Genomic DNA, 23,665 nt, shown 5'->3' with positions numbered 1-23,665 from the left:
GTGGGGATGTAACTCGTACAATCGCTTTGCAAAAACAATTTGGCCTTGTCTTATAAAATTAAAAAATACACTTATTGCATGGCTCAGCAATTCCTCTCCTACGTATTTACCCAAGAGAAAAGAAAATATCTTTCCACAAGTAGACTTGTACATTTATGTTCTTAGTAGCTTTACGCATAGTAGCCAACAATCTGAAACAACCCAAATATTCATCAAACTGTGAACTGATCGATTCTGGTAGAGACATGCAATGGACTACTACTCAGCAATACAAAAGAAGGGACAACTAAAAAATGCATCAACATGGATGAGATACAAAAGAGTAAATACTGAATGATTTCATTTATATGAAATTCTCAGAAAGGTAAAACTACATCGTGGCAGAAAGCGGACCTGTGTTTTCTTATAACCAGCAACAAAGGCTATTGATTGCGAAAGAGCATGGGAAATTTTGGGAGGTGAAAAAAATGGTCTGCACCTTGATTATGATGGTAATACAGGAATATATGCATTAATCAAACCTCACACAACCATATACTTAATATGGGTACTTTTTATTGTTTAAAAATTACATTTCAAAAATGTTGATTAAAAAGAGATTGTTGAAATAAAAGGAAATGGTATTTTGAATATGTGAGAACTTTGGAGAAATAAAAAGAAAATCCCAATGTTTAACTGACAATCTATAAATTTTCATTCACACTCTTTCATTAATCCAAACGACTCTTTTAATGTGTCCACAAATTATTGGAGCATTTTGTTAAAATGAAGATTCTGATTCAGTAGTTCTGAAGTGGAGATGAATTTTGAGTAGTAATCATAAGGTGGCGAATTTACATGATAATCAAGGCAGACCAACTCACATTAGCGTTACTTAACAAATTTCAATAGAATATCCTGTAATGGCTCCATTTTTATAACTTTATTACACAAACCCTGTGAAACCTGGTGTAAGCATTTCTGTTTAATCAGTACCATCTTCGCCTGTATCACTTCCTCTGCAAAGTAATTCTGTCGCCCAAGCGAAGAGAGTATTATCCGTGTAATGTTCCCTTTCTAGTGTAGAACCTCCAAGAATCCTGGGAAATACAATTTACTGGCCTGATATAACTGTCAGTCATTCTAGCAGTAACACAGTCTAAGCTTAAAACTCCTCCCATAGAAAACATGAACACTTTCTTGCTTTAGTCTGTGTGATACCACGATTTCACCAAGTTTCTCGAAGCACTGGCCACTGTCCCTTTGTCTCCTTTGGAATTTCTTATTCCTCTGTCATCTCTAAATTTCAAAAATCCTCAGCTCTCCTCTACCTACTGGTCACTCACAGATTCAATTCTAGTTCAGATCTCTAATTTGTAATTGCACCTCCAATGCTGATCCAAACTTCTCTCTCAGCTTGTCCATTGGAAGTGTCACAGATTCTCAAACTTCATGCTTCCAAAACTGAATTTATGATATTCTTAAATGTTTTCCTTCTTCCATATTTTCTGTCTCCATAAATGTCAGCACTATGCATCAGTTATCCTATCACAAATCCCATAGGTCACCAAATCCTTATTTGATATGAATTCTTAGGTCAATTTATATCTCAAACAAAAGCATCATTTAGCTAATCAGTGACCATCAACAAATGAATGTAAATATTTCAAAAGAAAAACACATTCAAAATTATTAGAAAGGTTTAAAATATAATTTGTGCCTAAAACCACATCACTTGATAAGTAGTTAAAAATATGCAATTTAAGAGTTTATTCAGAGAACAACAAGGAATACAAAATACATTTATATTTATGAATATATTTATATTTACATGCATATACACAAATATTTGGATGGGTAATAAATATTTGAATGTTTTCTATGGCAAAACTAACATGTCATTTATTTAAATTAAAAGGATAAAGCTATTATTTACACACACACAAATGCAATCTAGGAAATAGTGGGGAATGGAAGGAGGGAGGCGAGGAGAGAGAGAGAGAGAGAAGAGAGAGAGCAGTTCATACATAGTCAAAGCAGAATCACTCTGATGAAAAGTTAGGTGCTTAGACAGACAAACCATTCCACCCCACACCTGTAAATCATTAATCACTGTTTTGTTTACCACGGTGCTGATGCCTTGATTATTCTGAGGGTTCCTTTCACATGTTTCTATCAGATGTGTGATGGACATCAGTGCTGTTAATTAAAGCAGCAAACCAATCATTTATATTTGGATTTACCCATATCTGTTGGTCAGATAACAGGTGTTGACATGACATGATGCAGAATTATTACAAATGAAGGTTTCATTTGAATAGTTTCTTACATGGTCCACATTTTCTTAAACCTTACATTGAAATACCGTTTGTATTTTTGCTCTCTCTTAATCAGAACAAAGCTTGGTCCCAGCTACGAATTTCGGGGCTCTTCCCTTCTGCTTACTGGTTTGGACAGGCGCTGGTGGATGTCCCAATGTACTGGTTGATATTCCTTTTTATGTACTTAATGGACTACATTTTAAGCATCCAAAATTCTCTATTGAGAAGTATAATTCAGATTCTGCAGGTAAGTGACAGTATTCATAGAACAAACATCATCGTACGATTTAATTAGAAAATTTGAAGATGCAAACTGTTTTCACTGATCATCACATTGTCACAAATTGAATAACCATACAACCCTGTGCTGTGACGACATTTTGGATCCTAAATGTTTTCCTAGATGGCATTCATCTTTAACTAAACGTGATATTCCTGTTAGTTTCAGATCCCATGTGCTATTGGTTATGCTGCGTCACTCATCTTCTTTACATATATAATTTCATTCATTTTTCGCAAGGGGAGAAAAAACAGTGGCATTTGGTCGTTTTGCTTTTTTATCGTAAGTATATTTCTTTTGAACATTTATTTTACATATGTAATATACAAGTCTGAGCAACATGCTTTGAAATTTGCCCTTGGTGGGATGATAAATTAATATTACAGTCTAAAATATTTTAAGTTTGCTTTACGTACGGATCCTTTTCAAAATACGCATCTTTTTCTCTTCCTATTTCTACCTTTGTCTTTCTTTAAAAGTAGCCAAATTTCCTCTAGAGCCATAAAATATTCACTAGAAGGAAGCCTGAAAACCATCTGTTATTTTCTTTTGCTGAAAAAAAAAATGAAGTTATACAAGATTACAAACACTCTTACTAGCATAGTTACAACTAGAAACTACTTCTCCAACTCTGTACTAAGAATTAATTCCATAAAGCAATACTTATTTTATCTAAATTAGGAAGGGGAAAAAATCTACAAGTGTCTATTCCACTTCCTGTCATTTCAGGATGCCAAAAAGAAAGTTATTAATTCAACAAACATTACTTGGCTTCCAGCAAAGCGTCACAAACTAAGACTCATAATGGAGAAAAAAGAATCTCAATACTGAAAGAAGCCTTACAGGGTAAACAGATGAGAAACAGCCACTTATTAAAACAGTGATAAGGCAAAGATTATCAAGCCATCATCTATCTTTAAAAGTCTATTATACAACTGAGGAATAAAGAGGTCTATGAAAACCAGAGAAGGGAGAGATTCATTCATGAAAACAAGAGCAGAAGTTTTCTTTAGGAAGTAAAACATGAAAGAATATAAGATTTCAACAGCTAGAGAAGAATGATGATACAAATAGAAAATAATGGATGAACAGAAACCCAAAAGGGAGAAAGTCCTAGGAATTGGTAATAATCTGACATGGATATGGTGCAGCCTGAGCATGGCCCTAGTCATAGTGAAAAAAGTGGTCAGAATCATAACAGACCTTAAATGATGTGCTCAAGAATTTATTCTATAGATCATGAGAAGCCGTGGCAGCTTATAGTACCGAAAAGAAATATGATCAGAGATACACTGTCAGGATGGATATTCCGAAAGCCATAACAGCGATGGTTTGTAACACAGAGCTATTAGAAGTAAAAAACAAAAACAAAAAACAAACAACAACAACAACAAAAAGCTTTTAGGAAGGCACTGCAGTGGTTTCGAAGAAGTCTGAGATCATCGGGTATCCCTATAACTCTCTTATCCCTGAATTTTGTATTTTAGTACTTCTTCTAAGCCACCCTAGGTTATTAAATGCTTATAGTTCTCCATCGATATAGTTAACGAAAGTCTCTTGTCATTGTTATTAGCTATTAACTTCAATTTTTACTTTTATTGCTTATCTACTGATCTGAATTTTACCTCTAAAACAATATAAACCACTTTTTTCCCTTTCTATAATTAAAATATTCTAGTAATTGAAATAGAATTTTAAATAAAATTAAATTAAAATTCTATTAATTAAAATTCTAATTAAAATAATATATTAGATCTTTGGTTTATCCAGTGATGTCTCATTTGTGATATTCCAGGCCACAGGAATTTGGCTAAGTTGCTGAGAGAAAGTGTCAGTAGAGATATGCTGATTTCAGCTTGGTTTTTGAGGCTGGAGCAAAGATTAGGCATATTGCCAAAGAATAGCCATCTCAATTTGGAATATCTATTGATGCTCAGGGCAGTTAACATGCATATTTGCATTTTCTTTAGATCACCTTCTTCTCCTTGGCCATGCTTCTGGTGGATAACTATGAATATGGTTCGCTGTATGTGGTCACCTTTTTAATACCACACACCACATTACTTGGCTGTATTCTCTTACCTTTTCGTGTAAGTAATGCCGCCATCTTTCCCAGCGTCCTGGAATGGATGACCGATTGTGAAAGCTTTGCTTAGGGTTGGGACTCTACAACATGTTAAATATGCATGACATTTGAAGATTTCCACTTCAGGGATTCCATCTGAATTTCTCCCAGATAGGATGATATAGTCCGGCTGAACTGTAATGGAAGAGTTGGCACTGATTCATGGGTAGGGAGGAAGGATAATGCGTGGTGAGAAACAGAGCAGCCTTTACACTCTTCCTGGGCTTTGCACAGCTTTAGAAGGGAGCAAGTGAAATGTCCCTAATCTTTAGGATTTTAGGATTCTAGAGAAGCTCTCCATGTGAATAAAATCCTTTTTATTTTTTTCAAGCTGACTGATATCTATACTTCTAAGCAAAGAAGGAAGGTACAGTATGTGAGTGAAGAGGTATCCATAGGGAGGGGAAAGGAGATAAAGGGGTCTTGTGAAAGGAAGAGTGGGCACAGGAAGGTGTGAGAAGGGTAAATCCTGCCTCTCCCTCGCTGTCTGGGGAGGCTAGCACAGATCCCCAAAGATTTTCTCTCCAAAAATAATGGTTAAATCCTATTGCTTCAAATAGAGGCACAGTGGCTTACAGACCTACAGAGGAAGGAAGGCAACTCCTCACGACACATTTTGGAATGGACACTCAGGCGGCAGTCTTGGTGCCAGTAGGGCTGCTCAATAGGCCAGTTCACATTTATGTGGATAAAATTCATGAAACAAACAATTTCCTACTTAACCATTGTCTTTCTTTTTTTGCAGCTTATGTTTTCTGCAGGTGCAGAGGTCTTTCTGATATCCCTAATCGTAAGAACACACTCTTCTTTAAAAATTGTCATGTATTTCACTAAACTAAACCATTTTAACTCCTGTGAACACAGTAAAACTGTTTATTGAGGTGAATATATAGGTATCTGGAGCCCATACAGATGAAATATTTGTAAAATATGGAACAACTTTTTCATAAAGATCAAATAACCAGATAATATGCTTCCCAAATCTTAAAAACGATGAAGCGAAGGTGTCACATAATTATACTCCAGTGTTTATGTAAACAAGATTGAACGTGAATTTGATAGTTTCACCATTTGACAAATAGATGATTGGACATTTTAAAAATTTTGCCAAATGCTTCTCTGCAGAATTATTCCTAATTCACCTCTGATGTGCAATGATCTCTTTTTCCTCTAATTGTGCATGTTTCTCTTTATTCCTAGCCTTTCCTTCATTTTATCATCTTCGTTTTTATTCTTCGATGTCTGGAATGGAAGTTTGGAAAGAAATCGATGAGAAAGGATCCCGTCTTTAGGTTGGGAGAAATCAGATTGAATTCTTTCATTTCAGTGACAAATATTTTTAAATATTTTCTCATATGTAAATTAATCCATTAACACACAAGTGCCAAGTGCTAGGATAAGCTGGGGTGGGAACCATGTGCCAATACAAGTAATAGAGATCGAGGTACCTAAACCAAAGGAGATTATAAATAGCGGAGGAAACATACTTGAGACATTAAATATGAAGAGCTCTATCTGACACTGTGTGCAGCGGAACACTGGAGAAAGTTAGGTGCAGCTAGTTCAATTTAAATAACAATTAATTTGGATAGATTGGCAGTCGAAGGAATGCTGCCCCTCAAGAAAGTAAGAACAGAATGATCATTCGGCCAAAGATAGCAATAACTATGCTCTTTTGCTGTGGTGATGAGAAGCTCAACTTGTGGATCATAGGCTTGTTCAGTTATGAATGGAACTTAAAAGCTGAGGCTTTTTTTTTTTTTGCACCATTCATAGATACATCCATAAGCATCTTATTCTCTCTGTGTTCCTACCACATAAATTTTATCTTTAGCTTTTACAGATAGTTGGGTGGGAGACTTCCAAGATGAAAGAAGACCTTTAAGAAATTTTCTAAGATCAAAATGGGATATTAGGTTGAAGAAAAAGAGAGTAGAATGAGCTATATTCTGGGTATGAGGGACAGAGTTAGAACACAGGAGAAAGAGTGAATCTGACACATAGTCCAAAGAAATGGCCAAGCTTAATAGAAGGTCAGGCATTTCACCTATTTAGCGAGGAGCATCTGGCTTCAAATATTTTGACCCTGTGAAAATATAATAATGCCAACATGTTGATGTCAATGAAAAATTATTTCATTAAGCTGTAATATTAAAATTCTTTGTCAGATAATAGATACTAAATTACCTATTGATTGTTTTTAAAAAAAAAAAATAATGTTTCTACAGATGAGTAGAATGAAAGATGTGTCAGAAACAATGGTCAAGTAGTACCATTGACAGAAGTTATGAAGGAAGGAAGGTTCACTGAACTGAAAAGAGATTATGATGGTTTATTAATTACACAACCTACTCAAGTATATGATTTAAAGAATGCAGTATTCTTGATACAAGGATGAAAACCCAAAATCAATTACTAATGGATGGTTTTGACTACAGAATTTCTCCAAGGAGCAACGATGTGTGTAAAAACGCAGAAGAGCCAGAAGGGGAGGATGAAGATGTTCAGATGGAAAGAGTGAGAACAGAAAATGCCTTGAATTCCACAAACTTTGATGAGGTAAAAAAAAATCTACAAAGTAGTTATTTCATGAAACAACGCAAATGTTTATCCGTTAAAGTGGTCCAATCTACAAGTCTCATTCTCAAATGATCTTGAGTTTCTCCAATTCATATAAATGAGGATCACTACTCGTAGTAGGTAGTCATCATTTTTACACTAGGTTAGCATATTAAAAGTTATGTTAGCTCACTTTATCTTTTTCAGAATAAAAAAAAAAAAGTGGAGTGCAGTTGAAATTGCAAAAGCCAAGAAAAAACTTGTAAATTTTAGAAACTGAGCAAAGTGACACCAATTCACTGCTTCTTGGAGAAAGTAACTATATGAGATTTGTGGAAAAGTCCAGTCTTCAGCGTGTCGTTGTGTCCTTTGAGGGTGACTCGGTACTTCTCTGAGTCTCCATGTTTCTGTTCTGAGAGATGCTAGGATGGGAGAACGGCCAATGAAAGGGTCACCTAGTAGAAGGTCTTCTTTGATGCCTGGCTTGTGTAGCAAGAAGCCAACCAAGGGGGAGGAGAGAGCTTTTTCAAGGTTAATGGAGAAAATTAAGGTCTGACATGATTTCCTTGTCATTTACAGAAACCAGTCGTCATTGCCAACTGTTTACGCAAGGAGTATATAGGGAAGAGGAAACACTGCTTTTCCAAGAGGAAGAAGAAAACAGCCACAAGAAATGTCTCTTTCTGCGTTAGGAAAGGTTTGACAGACACAGTGGCCCTTCCATTTTTGGCTCAGGGACCTCCACAGAGCTTTATGGTTCTTGACGAGAACCATTCTGTACACCGACTCTTGGTTCCCACACAGACTCATCAACAGGGTGACAATGACTGCTGCTTTTACACGGCTCATTTCTAAATGAAATTAATCAACTCATGCCCATGGATAAGTGTTAGTCACACCTACATGGGAGCCATAAGCGCTCTATTAAAATTAACCACTGAGACCATGACATTTCTACTTAATGAACATGATTGTTTCCTAATGTTCATTGTTTTTCACAAGAGAATGAATGGGGTGTGCCAGCACATTCTGAAGGCTTGATCAGCAGATGTTAGATGACCTTATTTTGTGACGTCTCACAGTGCTTAGGATCACCAGAGATAGACGACATACCTAAGAGCTTCCAAGAGTGGCTTTGTCACTTCCCGTCAGTGTGACTTTGGGCAATAAACCTCATCCCTAAGAGCTTCCATCCCCAAATATGTAAGAAAATATGATAATTACCTCTGCGGAGGGTAGACAACTAAATGAGATACTATATACAAAGCACATAGCACACCACTTGTCACATAGCAGGATTTCAGACTGTTTTATTCTTAATTTTACTATTAAAATCAATTGGTATCGAATGTAACCTTTTTTTTGTTTCTTTCAGGTGAGGTTTTAGGATTATTAGGACACAATGGAGCTGGTAAAAGTACATCCATTAAGGTGATAAGTGGAGACACAAAACCAACGGCTGGACAGGTAGGTGAATTATGAGGAAAATATGTAATCTAGTAGTGCTCAAAATAAAGTTTACAAGATGCTAAAACTCCAAAAACAACAAAGTCTCATTTAATCGCTAGATGATTGACATGATTCATGTGGCAGAAAAATACATCACAAACTATCACGTTAAATACACACAAAAGTGAATCACAGAAAGGGGATCACTATTCATGCCTTCAAAGGCATCTATCTATCGAGAATGTCCAGTATTTGATCAAAAGAAAATATCAGAGTCCATACAAATTCTATTAATAGTGCCATAAAACAGTGGATTTGCTCTTTCAATGAGCACTATCCTCCCAGTATGAAATGCTTCAATCTTGAATGCAAATGTTTAAAAAAAAAAAACCTATTAAGCAATCATATTCGTTGTCCTTTAAAAGTACGTAGGTACTAGAACGCATATTTGGGTACAAATACGTTATCTTGGGGGAATGTTTTCAAGAAAAGTCTCGAGGTTGAGCAACAGAGATGGGCAGTCGACTGATTGTGCAGGGAACTCAGCCGTAGAAGGAGGCCAGGCAAACAGGAAAGGGGGACAGGGGGACAAGAGGAGGCACAAAGAAAACTTTTTTTTCCCCCACCTTCTGTGGCAGAAGATAGAAAACCTTCAGAACTCTTTTGGAAAATGTGTTCAGGGAAAGGGGAAAACGTGGAATCTAAGCCAGTGGAAAATCTGTGGCACTTCACCAAGGGAAAGGGTTGGTGGTTGATGGATGTCCCACCACAGAGGAAGGAGAAAACGTGTTCTCTGTCCCTCTGAGGCTGACATGAGAACAGGTGTTCTTGGCGATGTCGGTGGCTCAGCCAACCCTAACAGGGCTCCTTCCATCAGCTGAGACCACCTTCAGTCACGACGTGGACCCAAAATCAATGTCGTATCTCTCATTATCAAGCAGGGGGGAAAAAGAGGTAGCCGTTCATTGATATATCAGAATGAAATATTTTTTGAAATTTCTTATTAGTTTCAAGCATATAGTACATTGGTTAGACATTTATATAATTTATAAAATGATCCCCTTAATTGCTCTTTCTCTCCTATGCTGTAATGAAATATATTAAAAGGTAAGTAGTATCTTAATTATAAAGCCGACTATTTGGGTGTCATGAAATCAGCTTTAATCAGATCTGCGACTGTGGTCTTTATAAACAATGTCACTGTCCTGCTTAAATGCTTTCGACGCCTCTCACCGCATGGTGGCTGGGATGAGACCTCCCGTGCTGGTCAGCTGCTGATCTCTGTGTCCCTTCTGACACAGCTTTCTCCTCTCCCCTTGGACTCTCTACTCCAGATCCCGTCCCCCCTCGGCTCCCCTGGCTGCCCGCCTTTGCCTTTGGTCTAAGGACACCCCTCCACGGGGCTTAACTCTGACCCATTTTGTTTTCTTTGCCAGGGCAGGTGCCTTCTTGCTGTTCCGCTGTAATGTCCCCTCAGCAGACAGGCTCTCTCTGACCACCCTACCGGAAATCCCTTCCCTGTTATTTTCCACCCCGGCCTCCTGAACGTTTCCATTACCATCCGTCCGCATTCTGTTTACTCATTTCTCTGCTCGTTTGCTGCCTGATTTGCTCAAGGGGCCGGAAAAATCCGGGACACCCGGGCGCTGGCTACGCCGTTGCCCACCGCATCCATCACAGGCCGCTCTGTACTCGTTGCCTAGGCAGTTCCCGAAAAACCTCTCATCAGTGAGTGAAGCTGAATAGCGAGTAATTAAATTAATGTACTTCTTTCTGAGTGTGATGAAAACATGGGATATAAACTCTCAGCCTTGAAGGAGAGACAGCACATTTGTGAGATGGATGATCTTCAGCTGAGATTAGGTTGTACGTGCATTTCTCTCCATATATTTACTCCCTGACAATCTCCCTCCAAAGCAAATGGCTGCAGATAATTACACTCAATGAGATCCTAGAATTTCTCTCGTTTTTCTGCATTTATAAGGAGTGAGATGTCATGGAAACACAGAAAAGCAATGCGGGTGGTAGAGTCTGAGAGTGAACTTTTCTTGGCAGGTGCTTCTAAAAGGAAGCAGCGAGGGGGACCCCCTCAGGTTCCTGGGGTACTGTCCTCAGGAGAACGCGCTGTGGCCCAACCTGACCGTGAGGGAACACCTGGAGGTGTTCGCCGCAGTGAAAGGCCTGAGGAAAGCGGACGCCGCTGTCGCCATCACACGGTACACGGGGGACACACCTGCTCGCTACCTGAGCGTGCCAGAGACACCCGGGAGTGACAGCCTTCCTGGGGACCTGAGCACCGGACTCTAAATGCTGAACAGAGCACGCTGGGTGGATCAGCCATTAGAAACTGTTCCCCCTGGTTTCAAAGTGTTACTATTTTTTTCTCATACTAAACATGGAAAGAAAAAAGTCACTATTCGTTGGTAAAATGTCTCAATACTCAACTTTAGGTATTAGCTAGCACAGAACAGCTATTTGGAGATCATGACGGGTGCTTATATTCTATTAAAAGGGGAAACCATCTTCGGGGGTGATGGAACCACGCCAGGTTTCGGACGGCCTGGCGTCTGTTTCCAGAAGCCCGTCTCCGAGCCGCGCTCCCCGTCCCGGCCCCGCGCGGCCCGCGTGCTCCCGCCGGCTCTCCTCGCTGGCAGGAAGCCTGACCGGCCCGCTGTCCCCTGCAGGTTGCTGGCGGCGCTCGCGCTGCAGGACCAGCAGCAGCGTCCGGCGAAGGCCTTGTCGGAGGGAATCAAGAGAAAGGTAGGGCCGCGGCCCGGGCTTGCTGCGCGCCCCGCGCAGGTGGGTGCCCGACGCGCTGTTCCTCTGGTTGCAGCTGTGCTTCGCGCTGAGCATCCTGGGCAACCCGCCGGTGGTGCTGCTGGACGAGCCGTCCACCGGGATGGACCCCGAGGGCCAGCAGCGGATGTGGTGAGGAATGCTAGCTGGTCAGGAGCCGCATGGATGCTTTGCAAGAAATCTGTGAGTTGACTATGGCCATGGACATAGACAACTTCTGATCTTGGAAGTGGAAGCTAAGCAGGGTCGGGCCTGGTTAGTACCTAGATGGGAGATCACCTAGGAAGACCAGGTGCTGTAGGTGTAAAAAATAAAACAGTAAGGGATTGTAAGCTGACTAGGTCCTTGCAATCTGTGAGGTCAACCAAGGGTTGCCTCACCTAAAAGAAAAAAATCTGTAGATTGTTTAACTCCTGTAAAAATTGTCCCTTAAACTGTTTCTTAATGCAGGGACAAAAAAAAAAAAAAAAAACTCTTAATATCATTAGTAAAATCAATACTTTGCAAAAAAGAAGATCTTTCCCTGATACTGTAATTGCTCGATCGATCTTTTAGGTAGCTACGGCGCATCTCTGCGACACTACACATTGATCCCATAGCATGGCACAATCATCGCATTCTGTTCTATGTGACGACACAATCATCTCATAGTGTCGCCTCATGGAATGGGGATTCTCATTGGGTTGCAAAGGCCGGGGCAGACTGAGGGTTCGGGATGTTGCCATGTATGTTCACCGTGCGTTTATGTCCTCTTTACCCGGTTGTGACAACTCCATCCTTAGATTCCATGTCGTTCTGTTCCTCTCTGCAAAGCCTTTACGTAAACAGTCTCTTGCCGGCATTTCTCTTTTGCCGCAGCCTCATAATAAATACTGCGTCCCGTTCACACCCCTCCTTTAACGCCAGCCTCCAGTGTAACAGCTCCCACCTGGCTTGCCCTTCCTCATGCCACCTGCCAATTTAAGAGCCCTAACTTGCTTAATCTCTTTTTGCTAAGTATTCACATTCATACCCATTAAAAATTCTTTTCTCTATCCATTTCTGATTAAACAGAAGTCTTCCTTAATTGTAAATATTCTCTTGACAATTTAGGCAGGCGATCCGGGCCACCTTTAAAAACACGGGGAGAGGCGCCCTCCTGACCACCCATTACATGGCAGAGGCCGAGGCCGTGTGTGACCGTGTGGCCATCATGGTGTGCGGAAGGCTGAGGTGGGAGTTCGTCCAAGTCCACACTTCACCCTGGGTGTGTGGCTGTGAGAGTTTGTGGGCAGAGAGCTGTGGAGAGCTGCAGCTGGGTCTCACAGTGAGACAACGCTAGCAGTGAATCAGGAGTCGCAGACGTTGCAATTTACCTTCTTGTTGCAATTTACATTCTTGTTGCAATTTGCGTTCTTTTTCTCTTTCTGTTATGGCCTCATTCTCCTCTCCCCTCCAGATGTATCGGCTCCATCCAGCACCTGAAGAGCAAATTTGGCAAGGTTTACCTGCTGGAGATGAAGGTGAAAACCCCCACACAAGTGGAACCCCTCCACAGCGAAATTCTGAGGCTTTTCCCCCAGGCTTCTCGGCAGGAAAGGTAAAGGTGGTGGCTGGTTTTGATCTGGTGTCAAATGTCAGCTGCGTTGAATTGTAGTCATTCGAGTCCACATTTAGCCCAAAAAGAAACCTAAAAGAAATAAATGATTTGGTGGTTCCTGCAGAAAGTAAACGAGAGAAAAGCCCATGTGAAAGCTGGTGTAGCACGTGTTGTGTTCCTACTATGAGCCAGGTACTATCTTGGTCTTGTGTTATTTTATTTAATCCTCACCAAGACTTTCCAAAGGAGACACTGGTATCCCAGTGAAAAATGAGATTGTGGGATTCTGACCTTTGCAGTACCTTAATAAGTGGAATTATTATATTTATGAATAGGAAATTAGTAGAAAGTTTAGATCACATGACAGCTAACAAGAGGCAGAAATAGCAGGTAAGGCTGATTATTTCAAATCTATTAATATTTCCAGCTTTATATAGATGCTGGTAATGAAATAATCCTCATGAAAGTAATACACTAAAAAAATAATTAAAGTTTAAATTTAGAGTCATTTTTAACACCTAAAATTTACTGCAGAAGACAGATGATTTAGGAATTAGGAGAGAAAATAGTAAGGAGAAATGTGTCATCGTGGTAAGATCTGAAAATATATTTCTAGAGTGAAGTAAAACATAAAAGCAAGTATAACTCAATGTACAGCCCAAGACTGAAGAGAAATATATCATAAAGGTACAGGGAATAAGCCAAATAGATGATAACGATTGCCCCATAAATATATGAAATAGTATCTTATGACACAAAATCTAAATCTTCCTGATTTTCAAATATCAAAAAGACAAACATCTGAGAAACAAAGTATTTTAAAAATTGTTGTTGCTGAATTCCTGGAGATTTCTAGTTCCCTAATCAGAAACTCTGTCATATGATCCTATTTTAGGAAAGCAATTTGAGTAGCAGTGGGGAAGGCAAGAGAGGTTTGAATACTCTGGAGAACAGACTTAGATCCTACCTGAGTTGGGAAACTTCCAGAAACTACGCAGTGTCAGTGCCAGCCAAGGAATAAGTGTTTAGCTTAGAAAATAAGGCAGAAGGTGACTTCAGCAAAGCTGGAAATTTTATTTATGCTGTTCCTGATCATCTCCATCCAGGGATGCTAATTGAGTCTTGCTCTCCCTTCTTGTTCTCTTTGTGAACTGCCTGGTTTTTTTTATTACTAGGATTCACCCTAAGCATTTCACCTACACCAAACTGACTTTTACTTACAGAAATAAAGACCAGAGATGTGTCTGTAGTCAGTTTGCATCTGCCACAGGTGGCATCAGCCTCTCTCTCTCCTCTCCTCTCAGGTACTCGTCTCTGATGGTCTATAAGTTGCCGGTGGAAGATGTACAACCTTTAGCCCAAGCTTTCTTCAAATTAGAGACTGGTAAGAGAGAGAAACTTCAAAATAAGATCCTGAAAACAGACCATTTCAGATCTTACAATAATCCATCCGCATGACAAAAAGGAATGTGACATGATGTATTAAATTTAAAAGTTAAAATCTCAATTTGAATTTTTGGAGCACAATATCAAGGAAGTGGAGGGGTTCTGTGTGTGAGGGAGGGCAGAAATCGGAGTGATTTTTACTTTCGCTTTGTGGGGTTTTTTTTATGTGTGTGTATATATATTGGTACAAGCTAAGTCAGTCAATATATATTTTTACATATATATTGGTACAGACCCAGTTACAGATGCATTTAAGGAGAATACTTTCCTTTGGAATACTGACGTTTACATATTTAGAGTTAAGTTTTCTGTGGACTTGCAGATTGTTTTCTTGGCTGAGGAGTTGTATTAAGAAACTGACCTCTTGCCTCATCCTTCACACGATCTTCTTGTGCTGCGCGCACCTGAAGGCTGACCGCACTTCATCTGCGATCGGACCGCACAGCGCTTCCCTTGCCATCCGCACCCACTAATTCTCCCCTGCGCGGTGCTAGCCCGACCTCCCTCCCTGTCCTCTTTTTCATTGTCACTGCTCAGTGATATCTCCGCTTGCTTGTCACCTTCCCGGAGGAAGAGCTGCGAGTCTCCTGCTTCTAAAAGACTCGTCTTACTCCTGTTGATAACATCTGTGGTCCCAGTGATGCCTCTTCTTTCTGTTCTCTGAGAGGGACCCCACCCAGCGCTCTGGGCCACAAGGTCATTCGCAGCACTCCCCTGATGGGCACTGCGGCCATTATCGATTGGCCTGGTGCTTTTGGTGGCGTGTTTCTAGTGTGCTGGGCTCTTATCGAGGCTCTAACTACCCTGCTCAGGACACTTGGTCAGGAAAAAGTATTTTCAACTTGATTTAAGTCAAGCTGCATTGATGAGAAGAGGCCCGTGAGGATTTTCCGCTCTCTGGAAAACCAAAGACATCTTTCTGTACAATCTTCTGATGGGACCCTTTTCAAAATCCTGTGCTGAATGTGCAAAAACACTGGCTCACCTGCAGAGAAAGAAGCTGTCTCAGCACCATTTCCTCCTTTAAAAAGAGGTCTCAAAACCTGTGCAACACGCGAGTGTAACACCAGCTCCTTTTTCTCCAAACTTACGTAAATGCATCAGTGTTCTTTTAACTGAATGCTGTACTCAAACCACGAACGATTATTATCGTAACCTTTTTATTTAAGTTTTTAAGAAATGTCGTCTGTACTCTATGCCGACTTCTAAAACCACTCAGATATAAAATATAGAAACTCCTAATGCGTGTCCATCCTTGTGCAGTTAAACAGAGCTTCGACCTGGAGGAGTACAGCCTATCGCAGTCCACCCTGGAGCAGGTGGGTCAGTTTTAGTGATTTTGATATCATCCATGGAGTGTAAGTATGCAGTAAGTGCATACTCTTTGCACTCACTTGGAACGACAGGATGCAGTGTGACACCCCACTCCTAATTTTTTCCCTTCATTACAGGTTTTCCTGGAGCTCTCCAAGGAGCAGGAGCTGGAGAATTTCGATGATGAACTTGACCCCTCAGTGAAGTGGAAGCTGCTCCCTCAGGAAGAGCCTTGAAGCCCCAAACACGCTGTGTTTCCATTCAAGCCTGTGGTTGATTTTTAAGACATTTATTTTTATAGCATCAATGTATAATTTTAGAAACTATATTATAATCGCTGACTTGTTTTTTCATGCAGTAGAGAGGAGGAGTGAGTGCTGGGCACATGCAGTGACCACATAGACAGGCACTTAACTAAGCCCACCTACCTGCCAGTCACCTCATCTGTATCTTTGCTGGTCACCCTGATTTTATTTTTCTGTATAATGATGAATGAACAATTTTATAAGATTGTTTCAGTTTCTGAATATGATATACAAATTTTAATTTTTTTCATCAAAAACGTAAAACAATTTTTTTCTAACCTAGACTCAAAAATCCATATCCTGGCTCTTCTGCAAGTCTGATACTTTGGAAAGCTGATATGTGAGTTAGCATTTAGGTGACTGCGTCAAAAAGCATCACACTTATTGAAAGAGATTTTTGTGTATTCTCTTATGGCTGAAAATATTCAAACTCATTGGTCATAATCTCTGATATCAATATATTTGATAACATAGTCACTGGTAACACTATCAATAATATAGACATAGTCTGGACAACTAAACACTTGCTATTAGGAATTTATTATATACATTTTTTTTTTATTTCTATAAACCAACAGAGTCTTATTTTCATCGTATTTTTAAGTCAAAACTAAAGATGCTCGTATTGCAACAGATCTCTTACGGATATTGGTCACGCCATCTCCGAAAGCCGATAAAATGTAACAGGTCAAAAATAATCAACTTGGTGGAAAATATAAAATAAACCTCGTATGTGTAGTTTCGAAATATGTTTCCTCTTTCATGTGTTTCGTGTGTCTTTTTCTTGACTCATCAGTGTCCTATTTACAAGTTCAGTGCCTTCTCATAGAAAATAATTCCTAACATAAGGGTGAGTTTGCTGCTTTAATCGATGTGCTACCAAAATGCAAAGGAAGGAGATACCACACTACGATTAAGGAAGTAAAAACTGGTGACAAGCACATTTCCAAGGAAAAAAAAAAAAAAAAAAAACCTTCTCAAAATACCGTGCGGGGCTACCATAACTGCATAAAATACAGTTAGGTGAGATTTTGTGAGCTGTGGGGATGATTCTCTGACCTTTCCTACCACTTCTTTGTATATCCTTTCTTCCCTTTTGGACTCCTGACCCCTCCAGCCTCAGAAAATTCTTAACACCCCAAAAACTGTTCTGGAGGGCACCGCACCTCCCAACTGCCTTCCCGGGCCCAGGCTGCCGTGCGGCGCAGTGATTTAGAGCACGGCCTGCATTCAATCCTGGATCTCAGATTTACTATCTGCGCAGGCCTCCTTTCCTGTCTGTAAAATGGAGAGATCAGTACCTGCCTCCCACGGTTACCATGACAAACCAAAAGCGACAGAGGCAACAAAAACACCCAAACACTGACCCGCTGTTATCAGCAGCGCCCAGGGACTCCAAGATGCCCTCCGCACTCCGGGACCACGCGCTGCTTGTTCATAGCCCCTCATTTCCCAAGGGCAGCAGAGGTGTCTGTGAATAAATAATACACCAGACGGACTCATTTTAATGGAGGATTTTGCATTATAACCCAAAGAAATAATACAAACTAGGTCAGGCTTGTTTTTTGGGTTTCAGTTGTTTTTTTTTGTTTTGTTTTTGTGTATGTTTTGAAGCTCTTTTTCAGGTCAGTGGGAGGGCTCTCCACGGGGCAGACATGGTTTTAGCAGCCAGGTGACTTTTTGCTCAGCCCATGGGTTGAACCGGCTTTGATATCGCAGACAACTGGGTCTTTGGCAAGGCGGCACTGACAGCTGCACCAAACCGGAGCTTGAGATCTGCACCTGCTCTTTCACAAAGGAAAGCCTGCCCAGCTTGTCACGTGGTTTCATGTGTCACTGAAGCCTGGTTTGGGCTTCAACTGATATATCTGTGTGAGGGCTTAAAAAAAAAAAGGAATACCTTTTCTCCCGCCGTCTAAGTTCTTCTGGCTGGGCTAATGGTCAAATGAACACAGATTAACAGGAGACAATCAAAGTTTAATACCTGTACTAAAATTCTAAAGATAGCAAGGTAACATTAGGTATGCATGTCATTTTGGACAAAGGAGAAAAGGAGTGAATAGGGTATTAGATTTCAGAAGTGAGAATGGGCGATTTACGGGTAATTGAGGAAGAGTGAACACACACACACACACACACACACACACACACACACACACACGGCAGGCAACTCATAAACAATGAGACGGGTATCTAGCTAACAGGCCCCCCTGCCTGAAGCTTTCCAATGTACTATATTTAATACAAATGAGGCTAAGGTACACATCCTGACTCCCCTCCAGAAGCAGGCTTTTCTATTTGAACATCTTGGACAAGAAAGGTGGGGAAAGATCAAATGTTCTCTCTGCATCTTTTGTTTCTTAACAAACGGCTTAAAATCAATATCCCCAAAAGCAAAACTTGTGGTCCCCTTCGTCCGTAAAGGAAATACGTTATCACAAATCAGGTGCTGCACAGAGGATGATGAACTTTGAAATGCTGATGACCAGATGGCAGATGTGGACATTTCGGAGGCCAATGGGAAAGCCTGGAACTAAAAGCGCGATTAACTCTGCAGATTTTCCCCCCAGTATTTCACAGCCAGTTAACATTTACAGGCCACAGAAGACAGGAAACACACTGCCATGCAAAAAATCGTTCGTGTCGCTTCTTAGGGTTAGCCTTACTCTGTCCATCCTTCTTTTAATACTCATCTCACTTATATTCTATTATTCTTTTAACTTCTCTTGTTTTGCCTTTTGTAGAGACAAAATTATATTCAGGGAAAATGTTCAATTAAAATAAATTGATTGGCATCCGGGAGCAACAGTACTCCTGGCTAAGGAACCGCCATTTTGATTTTTTCAACCAGATATAGAATGTCAAGGAAACATGGCTTCTGTCTCCCCATCCCAGATTCCCTCTTGTTCCAGTTTCTATGCTTTTGATTTCTTTTTCTGCCCTCATACTTGCTCCCTCTCCTCTCTAGGCCTATGACAGATTTGTTCCCATAATTAAAAAAAAAAAAAAATTGCACAGTCTTCCAAGATCCCAGAGAAGCCAGGTAATACATTATGTTGAACAAGAGATGCCAAAGGGAACAGGGAAGATTTGGAATATCTTTACAATGGTGAGAGCCAAATGTCTCAAGAGACATCCATTGTCTTCTTCACACAATGAGAACTTCCACAGCTGTGAAAGGATTGAAGATAGAGGCTAAATTGTTATGATCTCATAATACAGATCCTTAGCAACATCTTGAATGGGGGGAGGGTTAGCATTCTTTTTATTAATTCCAGAATGTTCTTACTTTTTTTTCTGGTAATTTAAATTTTGTGTTTTTATTCCTCTCTTCAAATCCAAGAAAAGATGTCGCAGGTAGGAGGAGGCCAGTTATGGATGGCTTTCTGGAAAACGCACAGTAAACAAGGATATGGTTGTTATGCAGATTTAAGTCCTTGACTTCTCCACTGATAAAAGTTTCTAAAGTTTTAGTCATCTTCCTCTTTCTGGTACTGGGAGGGAGACACCCTTACAAATGGAGATTATAAATCTCCACTTAAAAATCTGCACCCTTACAAATGTTCCTTATAAAATGTAAATTTTCCTTCCAAAAAAGGTAACTTCTACTTGGTTTTCAGAGCTCACCTTGTGTCTGCTGTTTCTTAGAAAACAAAAACAAAGCAAAACAAAACAAAAACAGCTCTAAATAATCTTATGCCAAAGAGAGAGACTGTGGTGTTATAGATTGCTCTTCTTCAGAGGGGAAAAGCCATGTCTTATTTGTCTTTGTAGTCCCAGTTCCCAATACATAGTAGATGCTCAATAAATGCCAGATGACTACTCCAAGAAGTGGAGAATTACTACAAGCGCAAGGGAAATATTCCTTGAGACCAACCGTTCTTACCTTAAAATAAAACAGGTAGCTGAAAATAACCCGGACATTGTTTGAACGAAGGGCCGTGGTCATTGACAAGTGACTAATTAGTGACTAATTTTTCTAGTTACAATATGGGAGCTTTGAGTATCCAAAGAAATCCAGAAAGTTGAACTACAAAAGGAAAATCCAAAATCAATGCCTAGGAAAATAGATCAAACTTAAAATGATGATTTACTTTTTTTTTTTTAAGATAAAAAAATATATGACGTATAATCTACCTCATAAGGAGTTCTTATTCATTACCTCAGTAACTATATACTTTTGAACCCTTTATGTGCCGAACACTGACACTGTTACAGGAATGTTAAAAGAAGTAAAATGCCATCGGGAAGGGGAGGGAAGAAGACTCATATTAATTAAGCATCCTCTATGCCAATCATTTAGTTTACCATCTTAAAAGGATGATCATTACCACTTGACAGGTGAGGCTAAGTCGTGGAGTTTGCGTAACTCACCTATCATCACACAGTTGGCAGAGCTGGAATTTGAACTCCATCTGTCTGGTTCCAAAACCCCCTGATCATTTCAGTTTACCTAAAATGAAAATAGAACATGATCAATGCATTGCAGACAATTACATAGAACCAAAGTGGGAGCAGAGTAAGGGTACTTGACTCTTGGCTGTTCGTGGTAGGGTGGGTAAAGTTTGAAGCAAAGAAAACTTCAAATGTAGGTTTCCTTAAACTTAAGTCATAAAAAATGAATAAGAATATGGCAAGCCATCAAGAGAAAAAATGAAATGCAGGGGAAATGGTAGGGAGTCATGAAACTGACTAATCTAGTTCCCATTCCAATTTGGAAGAGACCAAGACCAATGAACTATAAGATAATTACTTCAACTGCCTAAAATATTGAAAGAGGGGTTATGGGGTAAGGGCAGACCAAAAATGTTCCCAGAGCCCTACACATAAGGTCATTTGACCACTTTTTATGTAATGAACACAGCCATGGTTTGTGGCCATTCGATATATTTTATTGGACTTGTTGCAAAATGTGAACCACAGCTGCTGGGCATTTCACTTCAGCTGTCTAAGCAATGACACATCCAGTTTGTGCTTGTTGTAAACTCTGGGCTCCGTGATAGATGGACCCTCCTTTGTTTTCTCAGAAGAGGGATTTTGAATAGCAGAGATGCTTAACAACAGAAACAGGGAGATGGCTCTTTCTTTGTAAATACAGATTTCTGAGATGCTGTATCTGCTTATCTCCTGGACAAAATGGGAAGTTATGAAGTAACTATGTTCTGTGGTTTGGAAAGGTGAAGAGCCTGGCTTCCTTAAGAAATCCCAGCGGGGCAGAAAGCAGATGTTGGCAAAGGACACAGAGAAGGAGGAAATGAGCTCTGGGAACTGAGAGTTGATGCCAACAGACCTTGAGCTAGAGAAGTGAGTAGGGAGTGAGCTGGCCTGCTGCCATTTTGTGCAGTAATAAAAACTTGCCAGGGCTCTAGAAGGATGAATGTTTGAGAAGTTTGAATAAGAGGAATCAGGGAAGGTCTGTCAAGCTACTGAATCCTTAAGACTAGTGATAAAGAGCAAATTAGTACAAATAAATCAATTCAAAACCACCATGCAAATGACTTGCGATGACCAGGGCTTCAAAAATAATATCGCTTTTGTTTTTATTTTTATTAAACCATGCTGCTTAATTGCATACTCCAAAAGCTCCTGGACAAGGATTTCATAAGGTCTTATTCTGTTATTGTTCCCTTACCTTTTGGTTGCAATAATAGGTCACTAACTGTAGGGTTAGTAGTAAGGTCACAGGTCACTTGAGCAAGTGTCATTCCCTGCCCTTCCCAATGTACCATGTTGTGTCTAGGACTTGATGCCACCAAGTATCAAGGTAACCCAATTTTTTTTTCTCAAAACATCTAATTATATTTGTGAATTAAAATATAAGTCGAGGTGTGTTCTAATGAACGAAAAGGGAACTGGGATTTTAAAAGATCGAGAAACACAGGTTGAGAAATTTGTTCTTTCTAAGTTAAGTACCAGATACAGAAAGGATAATTTTGAGTTATTCAATAGATTTTAGGTGCCCCTAATAATGACTGTGTCTTTAGCTCATATGTACAAGGATTTTTTTTTTAAGAATGATTGAATTATTGAATATAGTTTTCTTGTTTGTTATTTTTTATCATTCATATCATCTGATATTGATTAATGGAGTTGAGATAGTTTACAATAAAAAAAAATTGCCACCAGACTATTTGGACAATGGTAAAGGAACAAAAAAACTAAAACAACAATAATACCATGAAAACACGTGAGAGGAGGAAAGGAAGGGGTAAAAATTTCGGCACGTGTAAAATGATATTCTATCTCTGCAAATGGTTTTTAAAAAGAACTGAATAAATGTTCATCATTAAAAACGGCCACAGCTATATCTCAAAGGAATTGATCTTATCTGGCCAGCCAGATTTCACCACCAATGAATACTTGAAAATGCTGTAGCTGCAAAAAACCTCTGGGAGAGAGAGAGAGATCGGTCTGGAACATTCCACAAAACAAAGGGGAAATAAAAAATAGTCCTTGTGAGTAGGTGGGGAAATAACTCCATAAAGGTGACATTCTATTAAGAAAAACTTTATTTTTTCTGTAAAAGACACAAACACTGGTTTCTGAGACTTGAACTCACATAAAAATACATTTAACTTCTTTCACAGAACAATGGTAAGACTACTTCTAGTAAAGCAACACAGGCTAATCGGATACTTCTCCATCGTAGAAAACAGCTATAAAACTGGACAAAATTGTTGAAAACAACCCTTTCAAGGTACTGAAAAATGACCAAAAGAAGATAACAAATTCTGAAGATTTCCCTCCTGAAAAAGTGCCCCTGTCTCTGGCAGAACAGTGATGCCTATGTAACATCCTCTCCCAGACATGTCCCGACTCCTTCTCCCACACACACTAAGGCAGCAGAACCAGCAGCCTGACCCGTGAAAGGAAATGGTGAACTCAGGTTAGAGCTGGAAGCGAAGACCCACAATTCTACTGCTGGAAACAGGGAACTCAATTCAGGGCAACTAGAAATTTAATGGAGAAATCCTATAAGTCAGCAAGCCATAGAACGAACGAGAAAATAGACTCACTGCAGGTTCACGACCATCTCCGAACATATGAATGCCATGATAACCTGACCAACATGCGAAAGCTAAGGGACCCTGGAGAGCCTGCTAGAACTTTGAATGCCTTCTTTAGCTCACACACAGCTCAGGCAGCAAAAGCAGGAAAACTTACACGCTCAATGTGTCTGGAGCATTATCTTTGCCCAAATCATTGCCATAGCTCCAAAGTGCAGAGATGCTAAGGAGAACCCTAAGAGCCCGACAATAGTCTACACATCTGCTTTCCCCTGTCCTATGACCACTGATCCCCCTGCACTAGCATGACATTGGTTTTCAGTTAGCTTTGGGACACTTGGAAACAAGGGACAGAATCATTTATATAAATCATAGCTATGTAAGCAGCAGGAGCTGTGGGTGGGTAGTGACAGGCATACACCATTAAAAAAAAAAAAAGCGTATTCAGTAGAGACACACTGAACAAGGCAAAACATAGTTCTCACCCTAGAGTGAAGACCTTATA

The 23,665-nt window shown here is 39.9% G+C and overlaps 1 protein-coding gene across 6 annotated transcripts in view; it reads left to right on the top strand.

Moving 5' to 3' along the window:
* The window catches only part of ABCA8 (ATP binding cassette subfamily A member 8), a 64,677-nt gene extending 47,759 nt beyond the window's left edge, over positions 1-16,918 (top strand). For all 6 annotated transcript variants that reach the window (XM_016143653.2, XM_016143652.2, XM_016143657.2 and 3 more), the window contains 16 exons: positions 2,374-2,547; positions 2,743-2,862; positions 4,551-4,670; positions 5,451-5,495; positions 5,906-5,997; positions 7,144-7,264; positions 7,844-7,961; positions 8,640-8,731; positions 10,769-10,929; positions 11,398-11,473; positions 11,547-11,641; positions 12,602-12,721; positions 12,948-13,088; positions 14,393-14,472; positions 15,798-15,853; positions 15,986-16,918. In XM_016143653.2, coding sequence (XP_015999139.2) covers positions 2,374-2,547; positions 2,743-2,862; positions 4,551-4,670; positions 5,451-5,495; positions 5,906-5,997; positions 7,144-7,264; positions 7,844-7,961; positions 8,640-8,731; positions 10,769-10,929; positions 11,398-11,473; positions 11,547-11,641; positions 12,602-12,721; positions 12,948-13,088; positions 14,393-14,472; positions 15,798-15,853; positions 15,986-16,084 — 1,710 coding nt within the window. In that variant the 3' untranslated portion in view covers positions 16,085-16,918. The remainder of the gene's footprint in view (positions 1-2,373; positions 2,548-2,742; positions 2,863-4,550; positions 4,671-5,450; positions 5,496-5,905; positions 5,998-7,143; positions 7,265-7,843; positions 7,962-8,639; positions 8,732-10,768; positions 10,930-11,397; positions 11,474-11,546; positions 11,642-12,601; positions 12,722-12,947; positions 13,089-14,392; positions 14,473-15,797; positions 15,854-15,985) is intronic.
* Positions 16,919-23,665: the final 6,747 nt, after the last annotated feature.

The sequence above is a fragment of the Rousettus aegyptiacus genome, unplaced genomic scaffold, assembly GCF_014176215.1.
Source record: "Rousettus aegyptiacus isolate mRouAeg1 unplaced genomic scaffold, mRouAeg1.p scaffold_m13_p_6, whole genome shotgun sequence".
Taxonomy (NCBI): domain Eukaryota; kingdom Metazoa; phylum Chordata; class Mammalia; order Chiroptera; family Pteropodidae; genus Rousettus; species Rousettus aegyptiacus.
The sequence above is the reverse complement of the archived record's forward strand: the minus strand, read 5'-3'. Positions and strand labels throughout refer to the sequence as shown.